This window comes from Vigna unguiculata, chromosome 9, assembly GCF_004118075.2.
Source record: "Vigna unguiculata cultivar IT97K-499-35 chromosome 9, ASM411807v1, whole genome shotgun sequence".
Lineage (NCBI taxonomy): Eukaryota > Viridiplantae > Streptophyta > Magnoliopsida > Fabales > Fabaceae > Vigna > Vigna unguiculata.
The window spans coordinates 358,360-379,961 of NC_040287.1; the positions used below are offsets into that span (position 1 = coordinate 358,360).

The 21,602-nt window shown below is 34.6% G+C and overlaps 5 protein-coding genes, 1 non-coding gene and 1 pseudogene across 7 annotated transcripts; 3 read left to right on the forward strand and 4 right to left on the reverse strand.

Moving 5' to 3' along the window:
* Positions 1 to 315: 315 nt before the first annotated feature.
* On the reverse strand, positions 316 to 3,973 carry LOC114164609 (ribosome biogenesis regulatory protein homolog). Its single transcript, XM_028049336.1, has 8 exons — positions 3,729 to 3,973; positions 3,497 to 3,647; positions 3,200 to 3,251; positions 2,940 to 3,068; positions 2,186 to 2,303; positions 1,068 to 1,251; positions 835 to 948; positions 316 to 742 (listed from the first exon to the last, which is right to left on the reverse strand). Exons 1-8 carry the CDS (start codon positions 3,839 to 3,841, stop codon positions 584 to 586), a joined length of 1,020 nt encoding a protein of 339 aa, XP_027905137.1. The 5' UTR covers positions 3,842 to 3,973; the 3' UTR covers positions 316 to 583.
* Positions 3,974 to 5,041: 1,068 nt separating this feature from the next.
* On the reverse strand, positions 5,042 to 6,736 carry LOC114164610 (31 kDa ribonucleoprotein, chloroplastic-like). Of its 2 annotated transcripts, none has more exons than XM_028049339.1 (4): positions 6,350 to 6,736; positions 6,020 to 6,118; positions 5,616 to 5,916; positions 5,042 to 5,461 (listed from the first exon to the last, which is right to left on the reverse strand). In XM_028049339.1, exons 1-4 carry the CDS (start codon positions 6,668 to 6,670, stop codon positions 5,433 to 5,435), a joined length of 750 nt encoding a protein of 249 aa, XP_027905140.1. In that variant the 5' UTR covers positions 6,671 to 6,736; the 3' UTR covers positions 5,042 to 5,432. The 2 variants fall into 2 exon arrangements, with proteins under 2 accessions (XP_027905140.1, XP_027905139.1); XM_028049338.1 differs by having other exon boundaries at positions 5,139 to 5,461; positions 5,611 to 5,916.
* Positions 6,737 to 6,946: 210 nt separating this feature from the next.
* On the forward strand, positions 6,947 to 10,868 carry LOC114164605 (conserved oligomeric Golgi complex subunit 4-like). Its single transcript, XM_028049333.1, has 3 exons — positions 6,947 to 7,705; positions 8,187 to 9,153; positions 9,913 to 10,868. The coding sequence occupies exons 1-3, from the start codon at positions 7,077 to 7,079 to the stop codon at positions 10,540 to 10,542; spliced, it is 2,226 nt and encodes a 741-aa protein (XP_027905134.1). The 5' UTR covers positions 6,947 to 7,076; the 3' UTR covers positions 10,543 to 10,868.
* An 863-nt stretch (positions 10,869 to 11,731) lies between these two features.
* LOC114164321 (pyruvate dehydrogenase E1 component subunit alpha-3, chloroplastic-like) lies at positions 11,732 to 15,116 on the reverse strand. The gene is made up of 3 exons (XM_028048955.1): positions 14,712 to 15,116; positions 13,406 to 14,186; positions 11,732 to 12,270 (listed from the first exon to the last, which is right to left on the reverse strand). Exons 1-3 carry the CDS (start codon positions 14,925 to 14,927, stop codon positions 11,993 to 11,995), a joined length of 1,275 nt encoding a protein of 424 aa, XP_027904756.1. The 5' UTR covers positions 14,928 to 15,116; the 3' UTR covers positions 11,732 to 11,992.
* Positions 15,117 to 15,625: 509 nt separating this feature from the next.
* Positions 15,626 to 15,697, forward strand: TRNAC-GCA. The gene has a single exon. It is a non-coding gene; the product is annotated as a tRNA-Cys (tRNA).
* A 2,242-nt stretch (positions 15,698 to 17,939) lies between these two features.
* Positions 17,940 to 19,337, reverse strand: LOC114162213 (60S acidic ribosomal protein P1-3-like). Its single transcript, XM_028046029.1, has 4 exons — positions 19,206 to 19,337; positions 19,020 to 19,095; positions 18,302 to 18,520; positions 17,940 to 18,210 (listed from the first exon to the last, which is right to left on the reverse strand). The coding sequence occupies exons 2-4, from the start codon at positions 19,086 to 19,088 to the stop codon at positions 18,157 to 18,159; spliced, it is 342 nt and encodes a 113-aa protein (XP_027901830.1). The 5' UTR covers positions 19,089 to 19,095; positions 19,206 to 19,337; the 3' UTR covers positions 17,940 to 18,156.
* A 1,043-nt stretch (positions 19,338 to 20,380) lies between these two features.
* Positions 20,381 to 21,184, forward strand: LOC114164470 (annotated as a pseudogene).
* Positions 21,185 to 21,602: the final 418 nt, after the last annotated feature.

The following is a 21,602-nucleotide window of genomic DNA, read 5'->3' on the forward strand; positions in this document are numbered from 1 at the left end:
AAGTTGTGTTGCATGTGTTTTGGATAATTAATTTTTGTTTAAACAATTTTACTGGCAAAGTCCAAATATCACTTTACAAATTAATGTGATTTAAAATTATTTAATAAATCACTTTAAACATTACGTTTTCACTTAAGTTTTCTTTTGTGTATTTCGTTAGTTACACTATATATTGAATTCTATTTTATACAAATGAAAAGATGTAACTATACATACCGTACAAATCAGTTAATACATACATGTTCTATTTTATCCATAATATTTGTCCTTCGTTCGATAAATTAAAAGCTGTCAAATAAACGACGTAATTTAATATATAGATGGGAAATAAAATGCATAGCAAAAGATAGATGAAATTAGTCTACAAAACTTGAAACCAATAAACAGAGTTTCCAAGAACTCAACAATACTCGTTTTAATAAAATCTAAACTATTTCCCTTTCGCGTCGCCTTTCTTGAGATTTCCCTTTTTAAGAGACTCTTTCTCAGGTTACAATTTGTAATATGAAATTAGCTACAAAACTTGAACCTAGTAAATAGAGCTTCCGATAACTATGCAAAACTTGTTTTAATAAAATCTAAATTATTTTCCTTTCCCTTTTCCTTTCTTGAAATCTCCCTTTTTCTTGAAATTTCCCTTTTTAAAAGACTTTTTCTCAGGTTTCAATTTGTCAGCTGGTGAAGCCTTCCCCTTCTCGCTCCTTCGTTTCTTCTCTTTCTTCACATTGTGTACTGTGACGGCCTAGAATTCAGAGAGCACATTTTTGACAAAATAAAAAAGTTAATAAAACTGGGCAAATATCAAATCCATGTCACTAAATGACTTTACTGTACCTTTTCAACATTTAGTATGTTATGAGAATTCTTGGAGATGATTTTGTTCAATATTTTTTCAGTTTGCTCCCTCTCTAGTGATCCTATCCCGGTTCCTTCCACCACTGGCAGGAACTAGATGAAAACAAAACAATGGAAGTTAATAGGTCAATTTAGTTAAAAATGGGTGCTTTTCCATATAACAATTTACATGGCTAAGAGAAACAGTTATCTACGAGTTTACAGTGCACAACCTTTCGATATTTTCCTTCATGTTTTGCAGGCTTTTCACCCCGCAATTTCTTGTCAAATTTCCCACCACTGGCTGTTGCAGTTGCTGCAATTCCTGCAACATTACCTAGTTCATCCTTTGTAACTTTCTTGGGCGCTGCCTGAGTTCCTGTTATAGGCAAAGCTGTAGCTGCCAACTGAACATGGCTGCATAATAATTTGTTCAGACTTCATTACAATAAAGAACATATGATGAGTAGCAAGGAGAAAAATAATATAGAGATATATTAAAGAAAAAAGAAACACAAGGTCAAAACTATACAACAATCTAGCCAAAAGATGGCACACTTTGGAGGAACAACAATAGCCTCTAGATTACTCAATTGCTTCCAAATGAAGTCAGACGTTAAATGAAGTTGAGATGCCACAAATAGCAAAGGTAAGGTTTTCCATCTAGAATATCATATACCCACAACAGTAAAAGTAATTCCGGCATTGGAGCATGTAAGGCCGTCATCTCCAACCCAGTATCAATTCCTATGATTCCTAAATAGGATCCACTTCTACATATTAACCACTTTTTTTTTTATTTTAGCACCCACATTCTCTAATCCAGTACCTCTGAAAAAAATTTAAATAGATCCCACCAATAATCTCATTTTACCAATAGAAATATCCAAACATGGTCCCAACAGTACAAATTTAAATTTAAATTTCACACTTTCTAAACTAAAAACATGGTCCCACTTGAAAAATTAAGTACAACGTAGGTGTTTATTAGGTAATGGTACTCATAAGGGAAAAGGAGTTAAGCACCTCCCAATGTAGATGATGCCCTAACAAATAAAAGAAAAATATCACTAACTGAAACTGCATATATCATTTGGATTATGCAAAGTTTAGCATAAGAAACCTCAGTAAAGATTTCCTGAATAAGAAAAGAAAATAGGCAATGGCCCAACTGTCCAAGGTGAGATACAATTGACTCAAATGGCCAAAATAAAACGCAAAGGTCCATGATCCATGAAATAAATTGTGCACACAACTATAAGTCAATTATATATACTATAATGAACATTAACAAATAGAATTCCCTGCTACCAAATCTTCAAGGGAAACTGGAAAACATTATGTTACAAACCTTGGTAAAGCACCAAATTTAGCAGCTTCTTTCAAGTTCTGTAGTCGATTTTTATCTTGCTTTTCAATTCTTTTCTTCTTATTTTCTTTTCTTTTTGCAAAAGGATCCTCTGCTGGATCTACAAAATGTTACAATACCATTATTAATATGCCATACATATAGTTTTGATCAGTGTACTAAAAACAAACCCAAAAAAATGTTAATTACAAGTTTATATTCATGAAAAGATAATAATGTTGAAGTCAAAAGAATAACAACATTAAACATAAATGGTCTAAACGAACATCTATATGGTTTGGAAAATAGACATATAAACACAATCTAACTTCCACATTATCACATACAAGAATTTCCATAACCAAAAATAACAATGTACCGAAAAATGGTAGGAAAGTAAAATCCTCAAGATTTGAAATATTGACTGAAGGGTATTCCATTAAACAGATTCCTTGTTTAATGCTCTGGTAACCCACAATGCCAGCCATATGTTTTGACTAAGCATTGAGCATGCGCTGATATAGCTCTGATTCATAATTTTTCTCATTAGAACTGTTTTGAGTACACAGACCTAATACAGGTCTGCCATGAACCATCCTATGTTAAAATTTTATGATATGCTGAACATATTGCAGTGGTTCTGTTGGTACCCGAAAGTGACAACTTAAAGTAGAGTGTCTGCAGTCTACACCAAATTCGTAACCATTAAGAGAACCATGGTAGCAGTTCATGAGGAAGAGGATGTTCGATCATTTACCATCAGTTTCTTTTGCCTCGATGATAGGTACAGCATCTTCATCATTTGCACGATCATACCCATATCTCCGTTTCCAGGTTCCAGATTGTTCATCATACACAATCTTGTCTTTCTTCCGATTCTGTATGCCTGTGAAAATAACACAAAAATAAAAATACATCAGTTCAACTAATAAAATAAGGGAGCACTAAGCCCAACACAGAATGCATAAACAGCATAAGATTATTTAGGAGTCACATGTGCAGCATGAAAAGACAAACCTTTCTTTTTGGCAAAAACTTCCCATTTAGTAGGAGGCTTAGGTTTTGGCAGCTGAAAGCATCACAAAAATTGATGAGCAAGTGATTTAACTGATTAGACATGAAACAAAAAAATACTAGAAGCAAAGAACCAACGATAGAATCATAGAACCAATACAGTTGCATAGCTAACTGCAATGCAGACACATACAATAGAAACAAGGATCACGAATACAAGCATTAAAGTGAAAAGTCACAGTTAATAGATTACACAAGCTTTGAATTTAAAGAAGAATAAAGATTGGAGTGTGGAATTACATGTTTTTCTCTTGGCAATTTAGTTAGTGGCGCAGGCAAGTTGACCAGGGGGCCATCTACATCTTCGGTTGATGGTAGGGTGAAGAGAGCATCTGCGATTGCTTGAACCAAGTGGGTGCCTTTCAGCAAACACTGCTTGACGATTTCCTCCCTGTGTTCAATTAAAGTAAGCAAGGACAGTGTCAAAAACGAAAAAACCCTAAAGAAGAGGAAGAAGACGGTACCTGTGTACCTGGAAAGAGGTGGTTGAGAGGGGAAGGTGTGATTGGAGTCCAAAGCCATGAGGTTGCCGAGGTCCACATCGAACTTCTGCTGTTTCTCACCCTCAATCTCCATCTCCGTCATTTTCACCTTCAACAAATGACACCAATATCAAACCTCTGCGGCGTCGAAGGTGCGTAACGGCTTAAGGGTTTGTTTGTGTTGTGTTCTGAAGTGTTGCAGCGCGAGAATGAAGAAGGAGTGAAACCAAGGGCCACGACAAAGGCCCAATATAAAAGGAAGAATAGAAAGAGATAATAAACCTTCGCAGTTTTCAACCAGGCTTATTTATTATATAAGTAGGTTATTACTTCCTTCACCCCACAATTACTAACAGCACTACTACAATAATAAAAAAAATTAAAATATAAGTTTTTTTTTTACATATTTCATGTGAGATTCTAGAAAATTCATTTCAAAAAACATTATATGTGTTTTGAAAAAATTATTCTGAAAATTCTATTCCCAAAAACATTTTTTGTTTTCTGAAAATTTTATTTTAAAAAATTCATACTAAAAGTTTAATTCCAAAAATTAGAATATATATATATATATTTGAAAATCACTTTTATAAAACGTAAAATCATTTTAAAAATTTAGGGGATATTCGAAAAAAGTGTGGGATGCAGGAAGTTAAAGCCCATTGGGAAAGCAAAATCATTTTCTATTAAACGCTAAAATTTATTATTTATCTCCCAACAATCATTATTAAATTAAAACAAAATAGGGTTAACACAATCTTCTCAACCAATTTCTTCTTGCAAAATTTTGAGTAAAATAAAATGGTAATTACGTTGAATAAAAAAAATCAAATTCAAATAAAAGAATATTAATCTATTTAATCATATGATTGAGGTATCGTTCATGGATATCCTATAGTTGGATTTAGCAACCGAATGCAAGCATGAGGTTACTTTATGTAATCTATTCAAGATTCAGCAAACAACATAGAAGTCCCAAACTGATCAACATATTCGATAGGTTAAGATCTCAATCTATAGAAATCATTCTTGTGCACTGAGTTTGAACATTCTTGTCCTTTTCATCTCAGTAATCTTCCCACCCAATCATTACAGATTTCAATATTTTCTTTTCTCTGAGTATTGCCTCTGCGCGATTTCAAATTAGGTTGAACCTTCAAATATAAACCAACAACCGCCACATTAATGCACTGAGATAAGAACAAAGTAATGGATTGTTACTAAGATAGCTGTTTAACAAATTTTAAATATCGATTCCTCATACAGTTTCACACGTTTTCATAAAAAAATTGTGACTGACTAATTCGCAAACACATTGTAAGTTTAAAACATAAAGCCCAGAATTATCTTACAGCTGAACTATAGAGACAGAAAAACAACCAGACCTGCATCACTGCTAATGAAAATAAACTGAAGTTTCTTATGAGGTCTGTCATTCTATTTCTTGATCTTAAGTTGAATACTTTTTCACTCAAAAATAATGTTTTCAACTATCAAATATACAGAGATATTGCAGATTGGAATTTTAAATACAAGGAATTAATCTAGATTTTGATGGACTTATCACAGTAGATCTACTCCACTTGCTGACATACTCTACCTCTAAAGTTCCTCCCAAACAATCAAAATTGCAACTACACTATGCAAAATCTGAATATCCTGTCAAATCTTATTCCTCTCTCTTTACACGCTCTCTAATCACAAGTATTCGACCACAAAGCACCTGCAAGAAAGACCAGACCAGGTATCAGACACTACTAGCTCATGAAGAAAAAGCACAACAATGAAAAGTAGCAGAGGTAGAATACATATGTATATATATATATATATATATATATATATATATATATATATATATATATATATATATACCGTTCCATTGAGAGATAGTGCAGCATTCCGTTCTCTCTCTGAAAGATAGGAGACAAACGCATAGACCCTTTGTTTCCCTTGTCTCGTATCTTGCAACACCCTTACACTAGTCACGTTACCAAATCTACCAAAAAGCTGCCTCAGGTCTTCAGGCATGGTAAACTTGGAAAGATTCCCAACATACAACTTATGAGGACCTTCATAGTATATAGTTCTCATGGGTAACGAATTCATTGTATCAAGATTCCTCCTCTTGGGATTCATCTCAGCTGAAAATCTAACCAGCACTTCGCGCCCACCAACATCCTTCAGTTGTGAAAAAGGAACCAAAAACACATTTTCAGATCAAACAAACAGCCAGAACACATTAACGAAATAGATACGTTGAGCGAGTTTCACACTCACGAACCGATGCATCCAATGCCTCGATTGCCCTTTTTGCTGAGTCAATAGATGTCATTGTGACATAAGCACTCCCTCTACTCTCACCAGTCTCACTGCGGGAAACCTGCAAGTGCAGTCACCCATCAACACAGTACCTTGTCATCATTTCCACCATTGCTGATTCAGATCATAACGATGAAAAGTGAAAACATATCTGCAGCTGAACTAGCTAGTTAATAATGAAAATGAAGATAATAACTAGAGCTAAGAAGATTACAACCTCTGATTTTTAAAAAAAAAATGAATAATTTAGTGAGAAGAGAAGAAGGAACAAGTGAAAGAAGCCATAAAAAACCTGAGCAGAGAGTACGGTTCCATGAGGGTTGAACAAATGAAGTAGATGCTGTACGTCACAGCTTCTTGGAAGGTTGCAGATGTAGACTTCGGTTGGTCTTGGTTGCCTGAACGTTTCTTTCTCCGCGTTTTCTCCTCCGTGAACGACCCTTGCTTTATCCACCGTGGCCGCCGAGGCGGTGAAGGAGAAAGTCGGAGCCTTGGAAAAGGAAACGAATAGTTTGTGAGAAGATCTGAATTGGGTATGAAGATTGTGGTTGAATAAAGATATGGGTAAGGAGGAAGATGTTAAAGAGAGCAAGAAAGTGGCATTAGGTGCCATGTTGAGCCTCTCTCTGTGCTCTGCTCTGAGTTGAGGAGAAATGTGCTGTGTTTTTTTTAAGTCACACCCAATCCATTTAACCCCCAAATACACTTGTTTTTTTTTTCTAAAACATTACTTTTATTAAAATATCATTGAAAAAACTAATAATAATTAAAGAATATTTTAAAAATGATGAATTTTAAAGGGAAAATTTTATAAAATAAATATTTTTACAACAAGCATAAAGTTAAATATTTCATGAGAAAATAAGTTCTTACATAAAACATGGGTTCCATAATTAAGAAAAGAGTGTAATAATAATTAAGAGTTAGATAATAAACTCTGTGTGTTGTTGTAGTTATACTTCGGATCTGATCTGAAGGGGAATGTGACTGTAGGTTGGGCAATTGATGGTGTGAGAAAGATGGGGACTACGCCTGAGGTCAACGGGAATAATGTAGCGGACGAAGAAACCCTCGGTGGCTCAATTCATTTCGGCACGGCGGAGGCCGTCGAATACGTCCGTGCACTCACCGACGTCGGAGCCATGACGCGCCTCCTCCATGAGTGCATCGCTCACCAGAGAGCCGTCGATGTCGAACTCGACGAGCTTCTCTCGCAGCGCACTGACCTCGACCGTCACCTCCTCCAGCTCCAGCGCTCCTCCGATATCCTTGACATCGTCAACTCCGACGCCGACTACATGCTCTCTAACGTGGCTTCCACCTCTGACCTCGCTGACCAGGTCAGCCTCAAGGTCCGCGAGCTTGACCTGGCGCAGTCGCGCGTCCGCAACACGCTCCTCCGCATCGACGCCATTGTGGAGCGCGCCAACTCCCTCGAAGGCGTCCACCGTGCCCTCGAGGCAGAGGACTATGAGTCCGCCGCGCGCTACGTCCAGACCTTCCTCCAAATTGACGCGCAGTACAAGGATTCCGGCTCCGATCAGCTTCAGAGGGATCGCTTGTTAGCAGCGAAGAAGCAGTTGGAGGGAATTGTAAGGAAGAAGCTCTCTGCCGCAGTGGATGAGCGCGACCACCCTGCCATTCTCAGGTTCAGTCACGGATCTACAAATTTTAAGTTGCGGGAACAATAGTATTTTAGATTCTGTTTTTCTACTATATCTTAAATTATGGGAGTAATGCATATACATATATATTACAGATAAAAGCAAACTGTATATGCATAAATTTTTGGCTGGAATGCATATACATATATAAAAAAAAAATTCTACTATATCTTAAATTATAGGAGTAATGCATATACATATATATTACAGATAAGAGCAAACTGTATATGCATAAATTTTTTACTGGAATCCTGTCATCCAATTCCAAATTGTTATATTTGATGAGTTTGTCCAAGTTCACATTTGTTAATGTAATACTGACTCATACCATGACTTTTCTGTTGGGATAATAATGTGTACATTTAGTTTTTGCAATGAGTGCATAGAAATTGAACTTGATATTATGTTAAAGTTAAGAAAAAAACTTGTGCCACAATGCCTGAACCTTGACCCATCATTGCTCAGGTTCATTCGGCTCTTCACCCCGCTGGGTGTAGAGGAGGAGGGGTTGCAGTTGTATGTTGGGTACTTGAAGAAAGTGATTGCAATGAGGTCAAGAATGGAGTTTGATCAGTTGGTGGAGACAATGGATCAGCGTAATGTCAATTTTGTTGGTTGTCTGACCAATTTGTTTAAGGACATTGTGATGGCGGTTGAGGAGAATAGCGAGATCTTGAGTGGTCTTTGTGGGGAGGATGGTATTGTGTATGCCATCTGTGAGCTTCAGGAGGAGTGTGATTCTCGCAGTTCTGTGATTTTGAACAAGTATATGGAGTATAGGAAGTTGGCTAAGTTGTCCTCTGAGATAAATGCGCACAACACCAATTTACTTGCTGTTGGAGGAGGTCCCGAGGGTCCTGACCCACGAGAGGTCGAGTTATATTTGGAAGAGATTCTCTCCCTTATGCAACTTGGTGAGGATTACACCGAATTCATGATTTCAAAGATCAAAGGGCTTACTTCTGTTGACCCTGAGTTGCTTCCTCGTGCCACCAGAGCTTTCCGTAGTGGCAGTTTCAGTAAGGTTGCACAAGATTTAACCGGATTTTATGTGATTTTGGAGGGATATTTCATGTTGGAGAACGTCAGAAAAGCAATAAGGATCGATGAACACGAGCCTGACAGCCTTACCACTTCTATGGTGGATGATGTATTTTATGTATTGCAGAGTTGCCTGCGGAGGGCAATATCCACTTCCAATATCAGTTCTGTTGTTGCCGTTTTGAGTGGTGCCAGCAGTTTACTCAGTAATGAATATAGTGAAGCCTTGCAGCAAAAACTAAGAGAGCCAAACCTTGGTGCAAAGTTGTTCTTTGGTGGTGTCGGTGTCCAAAAGACAGGGACAGAAATTGCAACAGCTTTGAATAATATGGATGTTAGCAGTGAGTATGTTCTGAAGCTAAAACATGAAATTGAAGAACAGTGTGCTGAGGTGAGTGTTGTATATATTTAGTACCTTATAATTGTATATCACTGATGAAATTCATTAAATTTTGAATTATCAGCTGTTAGTATAGTTGGCACACCCTTGCCTTATGCATTATGTGCCTGAAGTCCCATTATAAGGTAATTTTAGGTTCCTAGGTTAGGGATTATTCACAAAATGTGTGCAGTTTGTGTCATTTAATTTGTGCAAGGTGTAGTTTTGAATTGCTGTAACATGATTTAAAGTTTTATGTGATATTTACAAATATTGGATAAAGTTATAAAGACAGCAGTATAGGATAAACCAGTTTCGAGATTGACATTTTTGCAACTTCAAAACCACAGATTGAGGATGTTCCTGTCGTTAGTGTTGAGGAATACACAGTCTAATTTGTAGTAATCCTCTCTGTAACATAAATATGGAGACAATTGATTAGAAGGATGCACTTGAAGCATGATTGAAAAATTCAGAAATTGTAGCAATGATTTCGCCCAATGAACTATGTACATCGGTTTCCCTTGAATGTTGTGATGAGTACATGGTCAAATTTATAGCAATCCTTCTGTTAACATTAATATTGAAATGATTGATTAGAAAAATGATTTATTTTTAAGAACTGTTTCTCAATTTATACAGCGCTATGTCAATTTGTCCTTTGCTGGTTTATAATTTATAGGTGATTCTTTATTTTATGTATTTTTGCTTTGCCTATATAATATACAAGTTTAAAGTTGCAGATTTAACGGACTGAATAACTTCATGCAGGTGTTTCCTGCACTAGCTGATCGAGAAAAGGTAAAATCTTGTTTGACTGAGTTGGCTGACAGCAGCAATGCTTTCAAGCAAGCTTTGACTGCTGGCATAGAACAACTTGTGTCAACCATTACACCTCGAATAAGACCAGTATTAGACAGCGTTGGAACAATTAGCTATGAGCTTTCGGAGGCTGAGTATGCAAATAATGAGGTGAATGATCCATGGGTTCAGAGACTTCTCCATGCTGTTGAGACGAATGTGGCATGGCTGCAGCCACTGATGACAGCGAACAATTATGACACGTTTGTTCATTTGATTATTGACTTCGTTGTGAAAAGGCTAGAAGTTATTATGATGCAAAAAAGATTTAGTCAGCTAGGTGGTCTTCAACTTGACCGAGATGCTAGAGCTTTGGTGAGTCATTTCAGTGTCATGACATCGAGAACTGTTAGGGACAAGTTTGCACGTCTTACTCAAATGGCAACAATTCTAAATTTTGAGAAGGTTTCTGAGATTCTAGATTTCTGGGGTGAGAACTCTGGACCTATGACCTGGAGATTAACTCCAGCAGAAGTTAGGCGTGTATTGGGTCTGCGGGTTGATTTTAAACCAGAAGCAATAGCTGCTGTGAAGTTGTAGTATCGGTTTATACGGTCTCTTCACATTCTTTTCTCTTTTTTCTACTTTAATTTTTCATCTGATAAGTATTACAGCTTCATTCTTGCTACTTTTGGTTTTTTGGTGTTTGGTGAGTTAACTTACAGTTTCATTATACGACTCACATTGTTAGCTTCAAAGGCAAAAGAATAAGCACCGAGTATTCTGATTTGCCGCTCGAGAGACCAAGATATTACTTGTATAGTGTAAAATGGTCTCTGTTCTTGAATATCCACTTTCCAATTTTGAATTTTTGTATATTTTTTTTGTAAATCAATGTGAGACATAGTTCATGCGTGTTTAGTAAATTTCGTTCATTAAATATTTCACTTCCTGACAACTTTTTCTTGCGTTTCGTTGCCGAATATACGAATGTTGCATTTATTTGAATAACTAATTGTTATTTAAACAATGATGCTGGCAAAGTCCAAAGTATCACTTTACGCACTTCTGTAATCACATCAGATATGTTACCTGTTAGAAACCTGTGTAGATATCAAAAATTAACACTCTAGTTTGGAATGTCATTACTTGTAAATCTGTATTTTTTATTTTTTATTTTAATTTATGATTCAAGTCTCCAATAAGGATAGTTTTCTAGCTTCTCCTTTTTTTTTCCTGTTATATGAGTTATTTAATAATACCATGGTTAAATAATTAACTTCAATGATATCCCATGATGCCAAAGATACCCTTAATCACCTAATTAAGTCCACTACAAAACGAAGTCCACAAGATAAACTCCTTCAATAATTGTCATAGAATCAAAATTAAGTTTATATTTGAAGAAATTGCTCTAGTTAAAAGTTAAAATCATAAATACAAATTGAAAATTTTTCAAGATTAAGATCTTAGTTAAGTTTAAAGGATATACAATTATAACTATTTTAGTAAATTAAAATTGTATTGAACCATATTACTTATTTAAGTAATTTCAAGTCAAAATTTAAAATACTTGACTACTGTGCAAAAATATCTTAAACAAATTCAATCCAATATTCAACATTAGAGTAAAATACATTATATCAACCATTAACCAAATTTGCTTTGTCTCAATCATATGAAACTGAGTTCAGGATAAATCATGACTATACCATGAGGAGGACACCGCGTGGATATGGAATTCATGTTCCACTAGAAGATACTCATTGAAAAAATTATAGGAATCCACTAGAGGAGTAGATGGCTGGTATAATTGCAATAACTGACAAATAAAAGAAATGACTGGAAATTGTCATTGTTGACACTAGTTCTGAGAATACTAACAAATATAAGGAAATGAAAAAATAAAACTTCAACCTAAAGAACAAATCCTCTTTATATTTTATGAAGGGCATTTTGACCGTAATGTTTGATTTCTAGAAAGTATAAGAATAAGAACATGAATCTAAAACTGAAAACTCCAAGCAGATACATGTCAAACTTAAAAACATTAGACATGAGCAGTGCCTTCTGTGAATTTTGGGTCCTCGCATCTGTACTTGCCATCAGGTCCAATTCCAAAACCTTTGGGATCAGCAAAGACATTCTCCAGAAGCTGGCTGCGTGGTGGATGAGGGCTCTCATCTGCAAAAACAACTGCCTCCTCAACAACCTCTTCAATCTTCTTCTCTATGGCCTTCAACTCTTGTTCACTGGCTAATTTGTTCTTGAACAAGTATTTCTTCAACGCAGAGATGGGATCCCTATCAGCATAATGTGCCTTCTCAGCTGCCAAAGCACATACAGATGAATGGTGAACAATTATGATGAACTTGGCAAACACAACACAAATAGAAGACAACGAAAACTACGGAGAGATGTGCTCATTTTGATCATGGCATGAATATTATTGCCACAAGAATAAAAACAACAACAAAACCTTACCCCACTAGTTAGGTTGGTTACATGGATCACGTGACACTATTGTTGTAAGAATAACAACTAAATATGCATAGAAAACAAAGACTAAACCAAGACCAGAAGATTTAGTAGGACATTTCAAAAAGAAAAAAACATGCTACTTTAATCAGCTAACATAGTAATTAAGAGCAACTATTACCACAGGGTAATCTGAATTATGTCAACACAATTAAATGAACTCATTATTTAACACATTGACAAGAAAAAATACCTTCCTAAAACATTACCAAACTATCGGAAAAGCATCCACAACTTCAGTTTATAAAAATTGTTTATAAATATTAATCAAACTACATTTCCATAATTCAACAGGAATGTAGATCAAGCACCATGATGTTTTGCATTTGCCATCAAAATGATAAGAGAAGTTACTTTTCGAAAAGACAAATCAATAAAGTGTAGTATAAGTACAGCTAAAGGATGAATATGTCTCATAGTGAACCAACTCTCAGCCAGTTTTCTTCCTGCATTATTCCAAATCTGAGGATAATAGCTTGAGCATAAGAAATTTGTAGTTTAGGCAAGAGGAATCTACAATTACTAGTCAAAACATGGTGTCGCTATTATATTGGCATGATTGTTAAGATTCTAATGTAGTTATACATATTTAAAATTCAATCTAGCAAGTGTTGCATCTTTACACAATTAACATGTTTAGAGTGCACGACTAAAAGTTCAATTTCTTTAACATAGAAGGTTGTCAGTGATCCAAATCCATTATCAATTGCATGCCCAACATCTAACACAAGAGAAAAGTGCTCCTAAAACTAAACTACATAGATAATGCACAGAAACCATACAGCAGAATAAATGTACAAGTATTATATACAATACCATTGAAGATACCAACAAAAGTGCAAGGGAAATGCAACATAATTTACTAAAAAATTAACAGCATATTTGAAGTACATTCTAAGAGAAGAAAGCATAACATAAACCTCACCAGGGTCACGAAGCTCATCCGGATCGGCCAATGAATGTCCTCTAAATCTATAGGTCTCACATTCTACTAAAGTTGGTCCCTCTCCTCGTCTGGCTCTTCCAATAGCTTCCTTTGCCACCTCCCTGACCTTCAAAACGTCCATCCCATCAACATGAACCCCAGGCATTCCAAATGCCGGCCCTTTCTTCCATATTTGAGGATCTGAAGTTGACCTGAGATGTGACATCCCAATAGCCCACAGATTATTTTCCACCACAAACACAATAGGCAATTTCCATAAAGCTGCCATGTTTAAGCATTCGTAGAACTGTCCATTGTTACATGTTCCATCTCCAAAAAATGCCAATGTCACGTGATCACAATCAGCCTCTTTCAAAACCTCCCTTCTATACTTGCTGGAAAATGCTGCCCCAGTGGCAATAGGGATTCCTTCAGCAATGAAAGCAAACCCACCAATCACATTATGTTCCTTTGAGAACATATGCATAGATCCACCTTGACCTCGGGAGCATCCCGTGGCCTTCCCAAAGAGCTCACTCATTACAGCACGCGCCGGGACCCCCTTACTCAATGAATGAACATGGTCCCTGTACGTACTCACCACCGAGTCTTCTTTCTTGAGAAGCTTGATGAAGCCAGTTGACACAGCTTCTTGGCCATTGTACAAGTGAACAAAGCCAAACATTTTGCCTCTATAATACATCTGGGCACACATGTCTTCAAAGAACCTGCCTAATATCATGTCTTCGTAGAGCACCAAGCCCTCCTCTTTAGTAATAAGCTGCACACACAAATACAAACAAAAAACAATAATCTCAAACAGCCCTTTCCAAATAACAAAAACATATCTTCCAGGATTCAGAAGCTAGTAGGATATAGCTCGCATAAGAAGATCTCTTCTCTCCTTACAGTTAATACAAAACCTATGCCATCAAATTGTGAAATATCTACAACATTTGAAATAAAATATTGAACCATGAAACTTATAAAACAAGAGTTTAATCTCTACGTAGCATAAGTGTAACATTCTTTATACATGTCATCAAATCAAAATCTCATGCATAACTTTTAAGGTAAGTATTGTAACAATTTCTAATTGATGGACAGTGCAAAAACTCTCTATACGGTTCGTGGTTACACTATTTACAAAAACCAATCAGGTAGGTTGAATTAAGTGGAAAGATACTTTTTTTATTTAATTTTCAGAAACCCATTATGCAGGATGCTGAACAAATTAAAATCTCTTCTACCCAAAGGGGTGGATTATTGATATTTGATACGAAAAACAAAACGGTAAAAGAGTTACCAGATTTGTGGCTGATTTGGGATTCTTGCTCTTGACAGCATCGGAGACAGAGACAACAGTGGAATTAGAGCGAGCATTGAGCTTAACGGAGGTGATGAAACGAAGCTTCTGAGTGGATCCAAGGAAGGGAGTGAACGAGTGGAAAGACATGGGGCTGCCATTGGATCTGTGATGGAGAGGAAGAGGGTGCGCAAACTTGGGAGCGGAGAGAGACATTGTTAATATTATGGTATGGGGAGATGCGAATGAGAAAAAGAAAGAGGTTAATGTGTTTGAGGAAATGCAAAAGAGAGCAGAGAAAAAAGGACTGACACAGCAGAACACAAGAAAGACGAAGTCATCAAAATACACATTCACAACACATAACACATTCAATCACACATCACGGAGAGGGAAGCCACCTATACGCAACTAACTTTTCCTACTAATACTTACTCTTCTTTTCTCGTATCCAAATTAGGAAAATTTTACATCAATGCCTTTAAATTTTTCTACCCTTACGAGACACCTAATACAAAAATAATACTTTTAATTTGATAATGATTCTTCCTAAATTATTTTATATTTTAAAATAAAAATTATTATGAATGATGTTGAATAGATGCAAATTTGAATATGAAATGTTTGTCTATCTTCACATTATTGTTCAACTAATTCAAATGAAACATAATTTTTATCTCACTTTGCTCTTACAAAATCGCACCTAATAAACCATTCATTATCAACATTACGTGGATGGTTGAGACAAAATTTTTCACTTCAACACAACCAAAGGTTCAATTTTCACCTGAGTTTGTATATTTTCTCACCTAGGCTAATAAATCGTGATCATGATATCGTAATTAAAAGGTTTTTAAAATTCTATCTCATGTTAAACAATAATTCTATTTTCTTTGCTCTCTACATGTCAAAAAGGGTCCATAGCTCAGTGGTAGAGCATTTGACTGCAGATCAAGAGGTCACCGGTTCGAACCCGGTTGGGCCCTCTATTTTCCTTTTTTTGTTTTAAGTTTACATTTTTGTAATTAGAGTTGCTTTAAAAATGCCGTATTTTTTAAATAACCTCCGATGTTATATTCCAAGAAAAAAATTTTACAAGTGGTCTGAAACTAGTATATTAAAGATATTGTTATGAGTTTTCAATAACAACAGCTCAGCTTTTTATCTTTAAATATAACTTATTTTTTTATTATTTTCAAAATTCAGTATAATTTGTCAAAAGTGACTCATTTAGCAGAAAGATTGGAAGTGATAGCATAATTTTAGCATAGAATAGGTTTTCTGAAAAAGAAAATTCGAAGTGTAAATCATAGGTATTATCTATTTCTCAGAAAATTCGAAGTGTTACATATTAAATGTGTTACATATTATTAGTCACAGTATATATTTATGCGTATTTATTATATTTTTCTATATTATTTTTTGTTATAAATATATTATTATGTATGTTGTACATAAAGGAATATCTAATTTTTTATTATTTTTACATGATATCTAGAGATAGGTTTTCTGATAATTCCATATACAATATTTTTCGTCGTCGTCACAGTTGCTCTTGTTGTTTCCGCCGTCTCCGCCACCGGCACAAAATAAAACTTTAAACATCAAATTAGTTTCTTAATCATGTTTCCCTAATTTAAAAACATTATTGAAGTTGTATATATTGAACCTATTTAAAGCATTACTAAAAATATATGATCACTTAGCCATGACATGTCTGATTTTTAATTTCGACAGAGTTGTAATCTTTTGACAAAATAAGCATAGCACAAATATTTAGTAGTAAAACAATATGGGCGGAAGAAAATTTTGTAATTTAAAAATTGAACAAATATTAAATGTAATTTATTTATAGACATTTAAAGTATATTAAAAAACAACTAAAGTTCAAAAGACACCGATCTAAAATTGTTTATACCAATTAACTTAGGTATAAATTTATTGACTTTAAAAAATTGTTTATCTCATCTTATTCTCTATAAATATTTATGATAGTGTTTATTGAAACAAAACCTAATCACACAAATATATTTTATAAAATTTAAACTTATGAAACTTAAATAAAATTCAATTAAATTTTTCTTATTTTACATACAAGAAATTACCTATAAATGTCATTAATCTTTCATTCATAGATATACATACTGATATAAATTATAAATTAATAGACAAAATTAATGATAAGTCGAATGATCATAGGCCAAAATAAAGACATGCAAATGTCTAGTCATTTTTAAAATTAGTTATTAAGAAATTAAGAAATTAAGAAATTAGTTTTAATAATAACTATTTTACATCCCCTTACTGTTCACTTGGGACAAAAAAATGTTGGGTCATGATTAAAATATCTAACCATTAAGTTATAAAAAAATTTGTGAGTGAAAATTATTTTGAACCTACATCACATTTAGTCACCATAAAAACCAACAAACCTTGATTTCTTTTTTACATCAAGAAAAACAGCAAAAAAAAGCAGCAAGAAAACACTGCTATCGACTTAAAAATATTTAAAAATATTTTTCTCGCTTATAAATTACTCAAAGTTATTTTGAATTAAAAATATATACTGTAACATTGACAAATTTTAGACAAAAGTATACATAAGTACCATGAAACATGAGTCTAAAAAATGTTTCAACAGATTTTGTTTTAAAATAATCGTTATAAGTTGAAAAAACAACTCAAATCAAATAATAGAATTACTTGTGTCCCATGGTTTGAATTACATTTATTGTTTTCTTTACCGAAAAAGAACCAACATTATACATTTAATATACCTTAATTCTAATAGGAAACTGGCTTTATTATTCCTAATTATCGTAAACAGAAAATTACGTAATTACAATTACCAGACATTTAATCATCAATAAACAATAAAGCCAGACAATTACCAGACTTACTTCCCCTCTAAACTTTGGTGCAAACATCAAAAGCCCAAAACCGGAATCTGACGCTAAACCCCTTGTAACATGCGATTAGGTAGTTTAATACAAAAATTATTCGTCCACAGATCTTCACTAAAACAGATTCAATACACAAATCATCTCAACGATTCAAATGAACATAGATAAAGATCGTTGGTTTAATATTGATCAAGCTGGGTGTTGTTTGAGAAATCAGAACTACATTTTAGTGCAACAAACTTGAACCAAAACAACATGCAAACAGATCCAATGTGGGAAGTATGGAGTCAGAGACAAAAACAAAGTGGAACAAGACAACAATAGAGGCAAATAAATGGGCAACACAACAATTCATGATAAACATTTCTCCGATAAGAATTCTCAAATGAACATAAACCCCGATTGCTAAGTTCACAGTACTACAAAATCAAGTCGTATACAAACATAAATAATTAGCACAAAAAAGAAAACCAAAAATATGTATAACATAACCTAACAGTTAAAGAACCACAAAAAATGACAAGATGATAGTGAAAAAGCCCCTAATCGAACAAGCCGAATCCCATATCATCATCACTCTCTTCTTCAGGTTCTTCCTACAAAATTGTAAAAGATACAAATTAGACGACCATACACAATTAGAAGATCACAAAAAAATTGCAGCATCAATAATTTCACAAGGGTTACCTTCTTTTTCTCCTCAGCGGCAGGGGCGGCGGCAGCGGCACCTCCACCTGCGGCAGCAACTGGGGCAGCTGCAACAGCAGCTGGTGCCCCACCACCGCCTGCAGCATTTGCAATCAAATCGCCAAGATTTTTCTTCTCGGCAAGTTTAGCAAACAAGGCAGGCCAGTAAGATTCGACTTTAACCTTCGCAGTTTTCAACAAAGTGGCAATATTGTCGGCCTATTTATGAATTAAGGAACAACACAACATATCCAAGCATATTCATTTGTGATTAAACACGAAATAGATTATGTACCCAATTATCCTAACGATCACCGTTATTAAATTAAAACAAAATAATGTTAACATAATCCTCTTAACTACTTTCCTCCTAAAAAAAACTTCTGTTCACGAGTGTCCAAGTACTTAAATTGATTCGATATCCAAGCCAAAAAAAGAAAACGAAATTGCTGCAACATAACATAATCCATCGCCACTTTTATCCGTGTTTAAATTGTTTCTACACGAATTCCTACTTTAAAACACGGGTTAAATTAAACCTACATTACTCGTCAAGAGTAAGCTAACAGAATCATGATACGAACCCTAAACCTTCTTCCGAAAAATAACTTCTGTTTTTTTTAATCCCAATTACTCAATCCATCAATAAAAAAAGTGAAATAAGTAAAATAAATTGCTTACAACATTACTCACAACTCATCGGAACATAAAAGGATACAGTGACAGCGATTCCTTCATCGTGGAGGATGAGAGATGCGTACGAACAAGCAGTTTCCCCGACCGACATTTTCACACTGCAACACAGACAATTGTACAAGAAAGCAAATCAAAACAACACAGTCACAAATAACAAATGCGAAACACTGAAACAGAATCGTCAAAAGTAAAACAGCAAAACTAGTACCTTCAAAGATAACAAATCAGAAACAAGAAATCTGCTTCTCTGCTGCAGCCGCTACTGAAATACGATTGCAGGGTTTCTAGGTTTAAAAGTTCATAAACCAGTTCATGGGCCTATTGACTTCTAGCCCATCTATTAATCACTGGCCCAATTTCATTTTCTTCGTTACGTTTCTGTATCTTCGTTTTTTTTAATCCTTTTTCTTTTCTGTTATGGTATTTGGTGCACCGTATGATGTCTAATCTAAGGATTATAATTTGTTGTAATCATATATACATCATCTCAAATTATAAATTAGATTTCACCGGCATATGTTACATAGTATTTTTGAATTAACAAACGTACGTAAAAATTTGTCACAACAGAGGAGGTCTTATCATTATTAATTTTACCTTAACATTATATAAAAAAAAAATCACTACTATATTGTTATAAATAAAATAATACAATAAGGTTATATTTTTTATCTATGCCTTATAAATTTTGTTTAGATAATCTGTGTTTATTAATATTGTTGGAAAAGATTAACCCATCATAATACAATATAGTATTCACACAATCTATATGTTCTAAATATACTCTTATTCCAAATTTAAAATCTGTATGCATTGTACGTGTTATTACTGCTGGGTAAATCATACAGTTTATTGTGCATGTGTTCACAAAAAAAACAAAGATAAAAGAGTGGATGAGGCATGCCCCTTTATCAGTCTTTCCATGAACCCATGATGGTGTCCATTGACAATCATCTACTAAACCTGGACGCTATGCCTCTTATTCTCCATCATATCCTCCACCTCCTTTTCAGACATTGTTCCCTCTTTAAACGTTTTAGTTTTCGGTTTTTCATTCAACTATAGTATTTTTTATACCATTTTTCTTTTATTATTATTTCACACTACTTTTCATAATTATTTCTTTTTTCTTTTTTTTTTTAAATATAAAAAGTTAATTTTTATTAAGACTATTTTATTTTTATATAAATTATCAAATAGTGGTCAAGAACATTTTCTAATGATTAACTAAAATTACCATAATCATCCAATTTTACTTTGCTCATAATACAAACTAAGTGGGTCCGGCGCACTGAATTAAAACAAAGGAAGCATAGAAAGATACCCGGAAAGGTTCGCAAAGAAAGAAGAAAAGAATTGGATGCTTTATGTGTCGGGTAGTTAATAGTTATCTTCGCATAAAAACATAAACAAGAAAAACATAGTCAGTTAATCCATCAATGGGGAACTGTGCGTTCAGAGGAATCACCACAAGTGAAGGTGTTTCGGAAAAGGATAAGATGGTGAAGGTCGTCACCCCAAACGGAGGCATCATGGAGCTCTACACCCCCATAACCGCAGACTGCATAACCAACGAGTTTTCCGGCCACGGAATATTCCGAAGCCGCCGCGACTTGTTCTCGGAGCCGCTCCACCGCGACGAGGAGCTTCATGCGGGGGAGCTCTACTACCTTCTCCCTCTCGACCCTTCCTGCAGGTTGTCATCCACCAAAAACATTGCCAGACAACTATCGAACAGCGCCGCCGCCAGTGCCACCTTAACGCCGTACAGAATGTGTACCTACGATAACAACAACAACAGTAAGATGTGGTCGGAAACAGGTGAGGTGTTTTCGAGGAAAGGAGTGTGGAAGGTGAAATTGGCGATAAGCCCGGAACAGCTGGCGGAGATACTGTCGCAGGAGTCACAGACGGAGGCGTTCGTAGAGAGCTTGAGGACGGTGGCAAAGTGCGGCAATGGCGTGCTGTCGGCGCCGAATTCCGATCACTCAACCACCTGTGACTGAAAATCAAGGTTTGGAGATGCTTAAAAGTTTGCTCTTTTGTTGTTTAATTGATTTTCACAATCACAAGGTTAATCTTCGGTCTTTCACATATTTCTTTTTAATTGAGATCATGATTGCACACTATTATTCATATTAGTGAGTATGTAATATAAAGTTGAAGTTTAATGGCTACATATAGAATAATTTTAAAGATCATTCTTTTTAGCACTTTTAAAATAATTACTGTAAACCTTAAATCTATTACAGGCATATAATAATAATAATAATAAATAAATAAATAAATAAGAAAGATAACATTAGACTACCAATACACTGATTTTAGGCTTATCAACAAAAAAAAAAATTATTATTATGTTATATACATGGAAAAGTCATACTTATTTAGAAAAAAGTTTTATATATATATATATATATATATATGTGTGTGTTTAATTACTATTTTAGTTTGTATATTTTGAGCTTTGATTCGCTATAATTTTAATATTTGTTTTTGGTTCAATTAAGTTTGTTATGCGTTAAACTTATATGATTAAATCTCATAAATTGGACAAGTGTCACTCGAATCAAATACTTAATTGGTAATATAGTTCTTATATTTT

What these genes read in the sequence shown, in the direction of transcription:
- LOC114164609 (XM_028049336.1), bottom strand. Translation starts at nt 3,841, where the DNA reads ATGACGGAGATGGAGATTGAGGGTGAGAAACAGCAGAAGTTCGATGTG. An exon ending in TCTCAACCACCTCTTTCCAG is followed by an intron (nt 3,648 to 3,728) that starts GTACACAGGTAC and finishes AATTGAACACAG; the next exon opens with GGAGGAAATCGTCAAGCAGT. An exon ending in AGTTTTTGCCAAAAAGAAAG is followed by an intron (nt 3,069 to 3,199) that starts GTTTGTCTTTTC and finishes TTATTTTCACAG; the next exon opens with GCATACAGAATCGGAAGAAA.
- LOC114164610 (XM_028049338.1), bottom strand. Translation starts at nt 6,670, where the DNA reads ATGGCACCTAATGCCACTTTCTTGCTCTCTTTAACATCTTCCTCCTTA. An exon ending in GAACCGTACTCTCTGCTCAG is followed by an intron (nt 6,119 to 6,349) that starts GTTTTTTATGGC and finishes CTGCACTTGCAG; the next exon opens with GTTTCCCGCAGTGAGACTGG. An exon ending in CACTATCTCTCAATGGAACG is followed by an intron (nt 5,462 to 5,610) that starts GTATATATATAT and finishes TCTTTCTTGCAG; the next exon opens with GTGCTTTGTGGTCGAATACT.
- LOC114164605 (XM_028049333.1), top strand. Translation starts at nt 7,077, where the DNA reads ATGGGGACTACGCCTGAGGTCAACGGGAATAATGTAGCGGACGAAGAA. An exon ending in GACCACCCTGCCATTCTCAG is followed by an intron (nt 7,706 to 8,186) that starts GTTCAGTCACGG and finishes ATCATTGCTCAG; the next exon opens with GTTCATTCGGCTCTTCACCC. An exon ending in TTGAAGAACAGTGTGCTGAG is followed by an intron (nt 9,154 to 9,912) that starts GTGAGTGTTGTA and finishes AACTTCATGCAG; the next exon opens with GTGTTTCCTGCACTAGCTGA.
- LOC114164321 (XM_028048955.1), bottom strand. Translation starts at nt 14,927, where the DNA reads ATGTCTCTCTCCGCTCCCAAGTTTGCGCACCCTCTTCCTCTCCATCAC. An exon ending in CCAAATCAGCCACAAATCTG is followed by an intron (nt 14,187 to 14,711) that starts GTAACTCTTTTA and finishes TTGTGTGTGCAG; the next exon opens with CTTATTACTAAAGAGGAGGG. An exon ending in GGATGAGCTTCGTGACCCTG is followed by an intron (nt 12,271 to 13,405) that starts GTGAGGTTTATG and finishes GTGCTTTGGCAG; the next exon opens with CTGAGAAGGCACATTATGCT.
- LOC114162213 (XM_028046029.1), bottom strand. Translation starts at nt 19,088, where the DNA reads ATGTCGGTCGGGGAAACTGCTTGTTCGTACGCATCTCTCATCCTCCAC. An exon ending in ATGAAGGAATCGCTGTCACT is followed by an intron (nt 18,521 to 19,019) that starts GTATCCTTTTAT and finishes ATTCATAAATAG; the next exon opens with GCCGACAATATTGCCACTTT. An exon ending in CCGCTGAGGAGAAAAAGAAG is followed by an intron (nt 18,211 to 18,301) that starts GTAACCCTTGTG and finishes ACAATTTTGTAG; the next exon opens with GAAGAACCTGAAGAAGAGAG.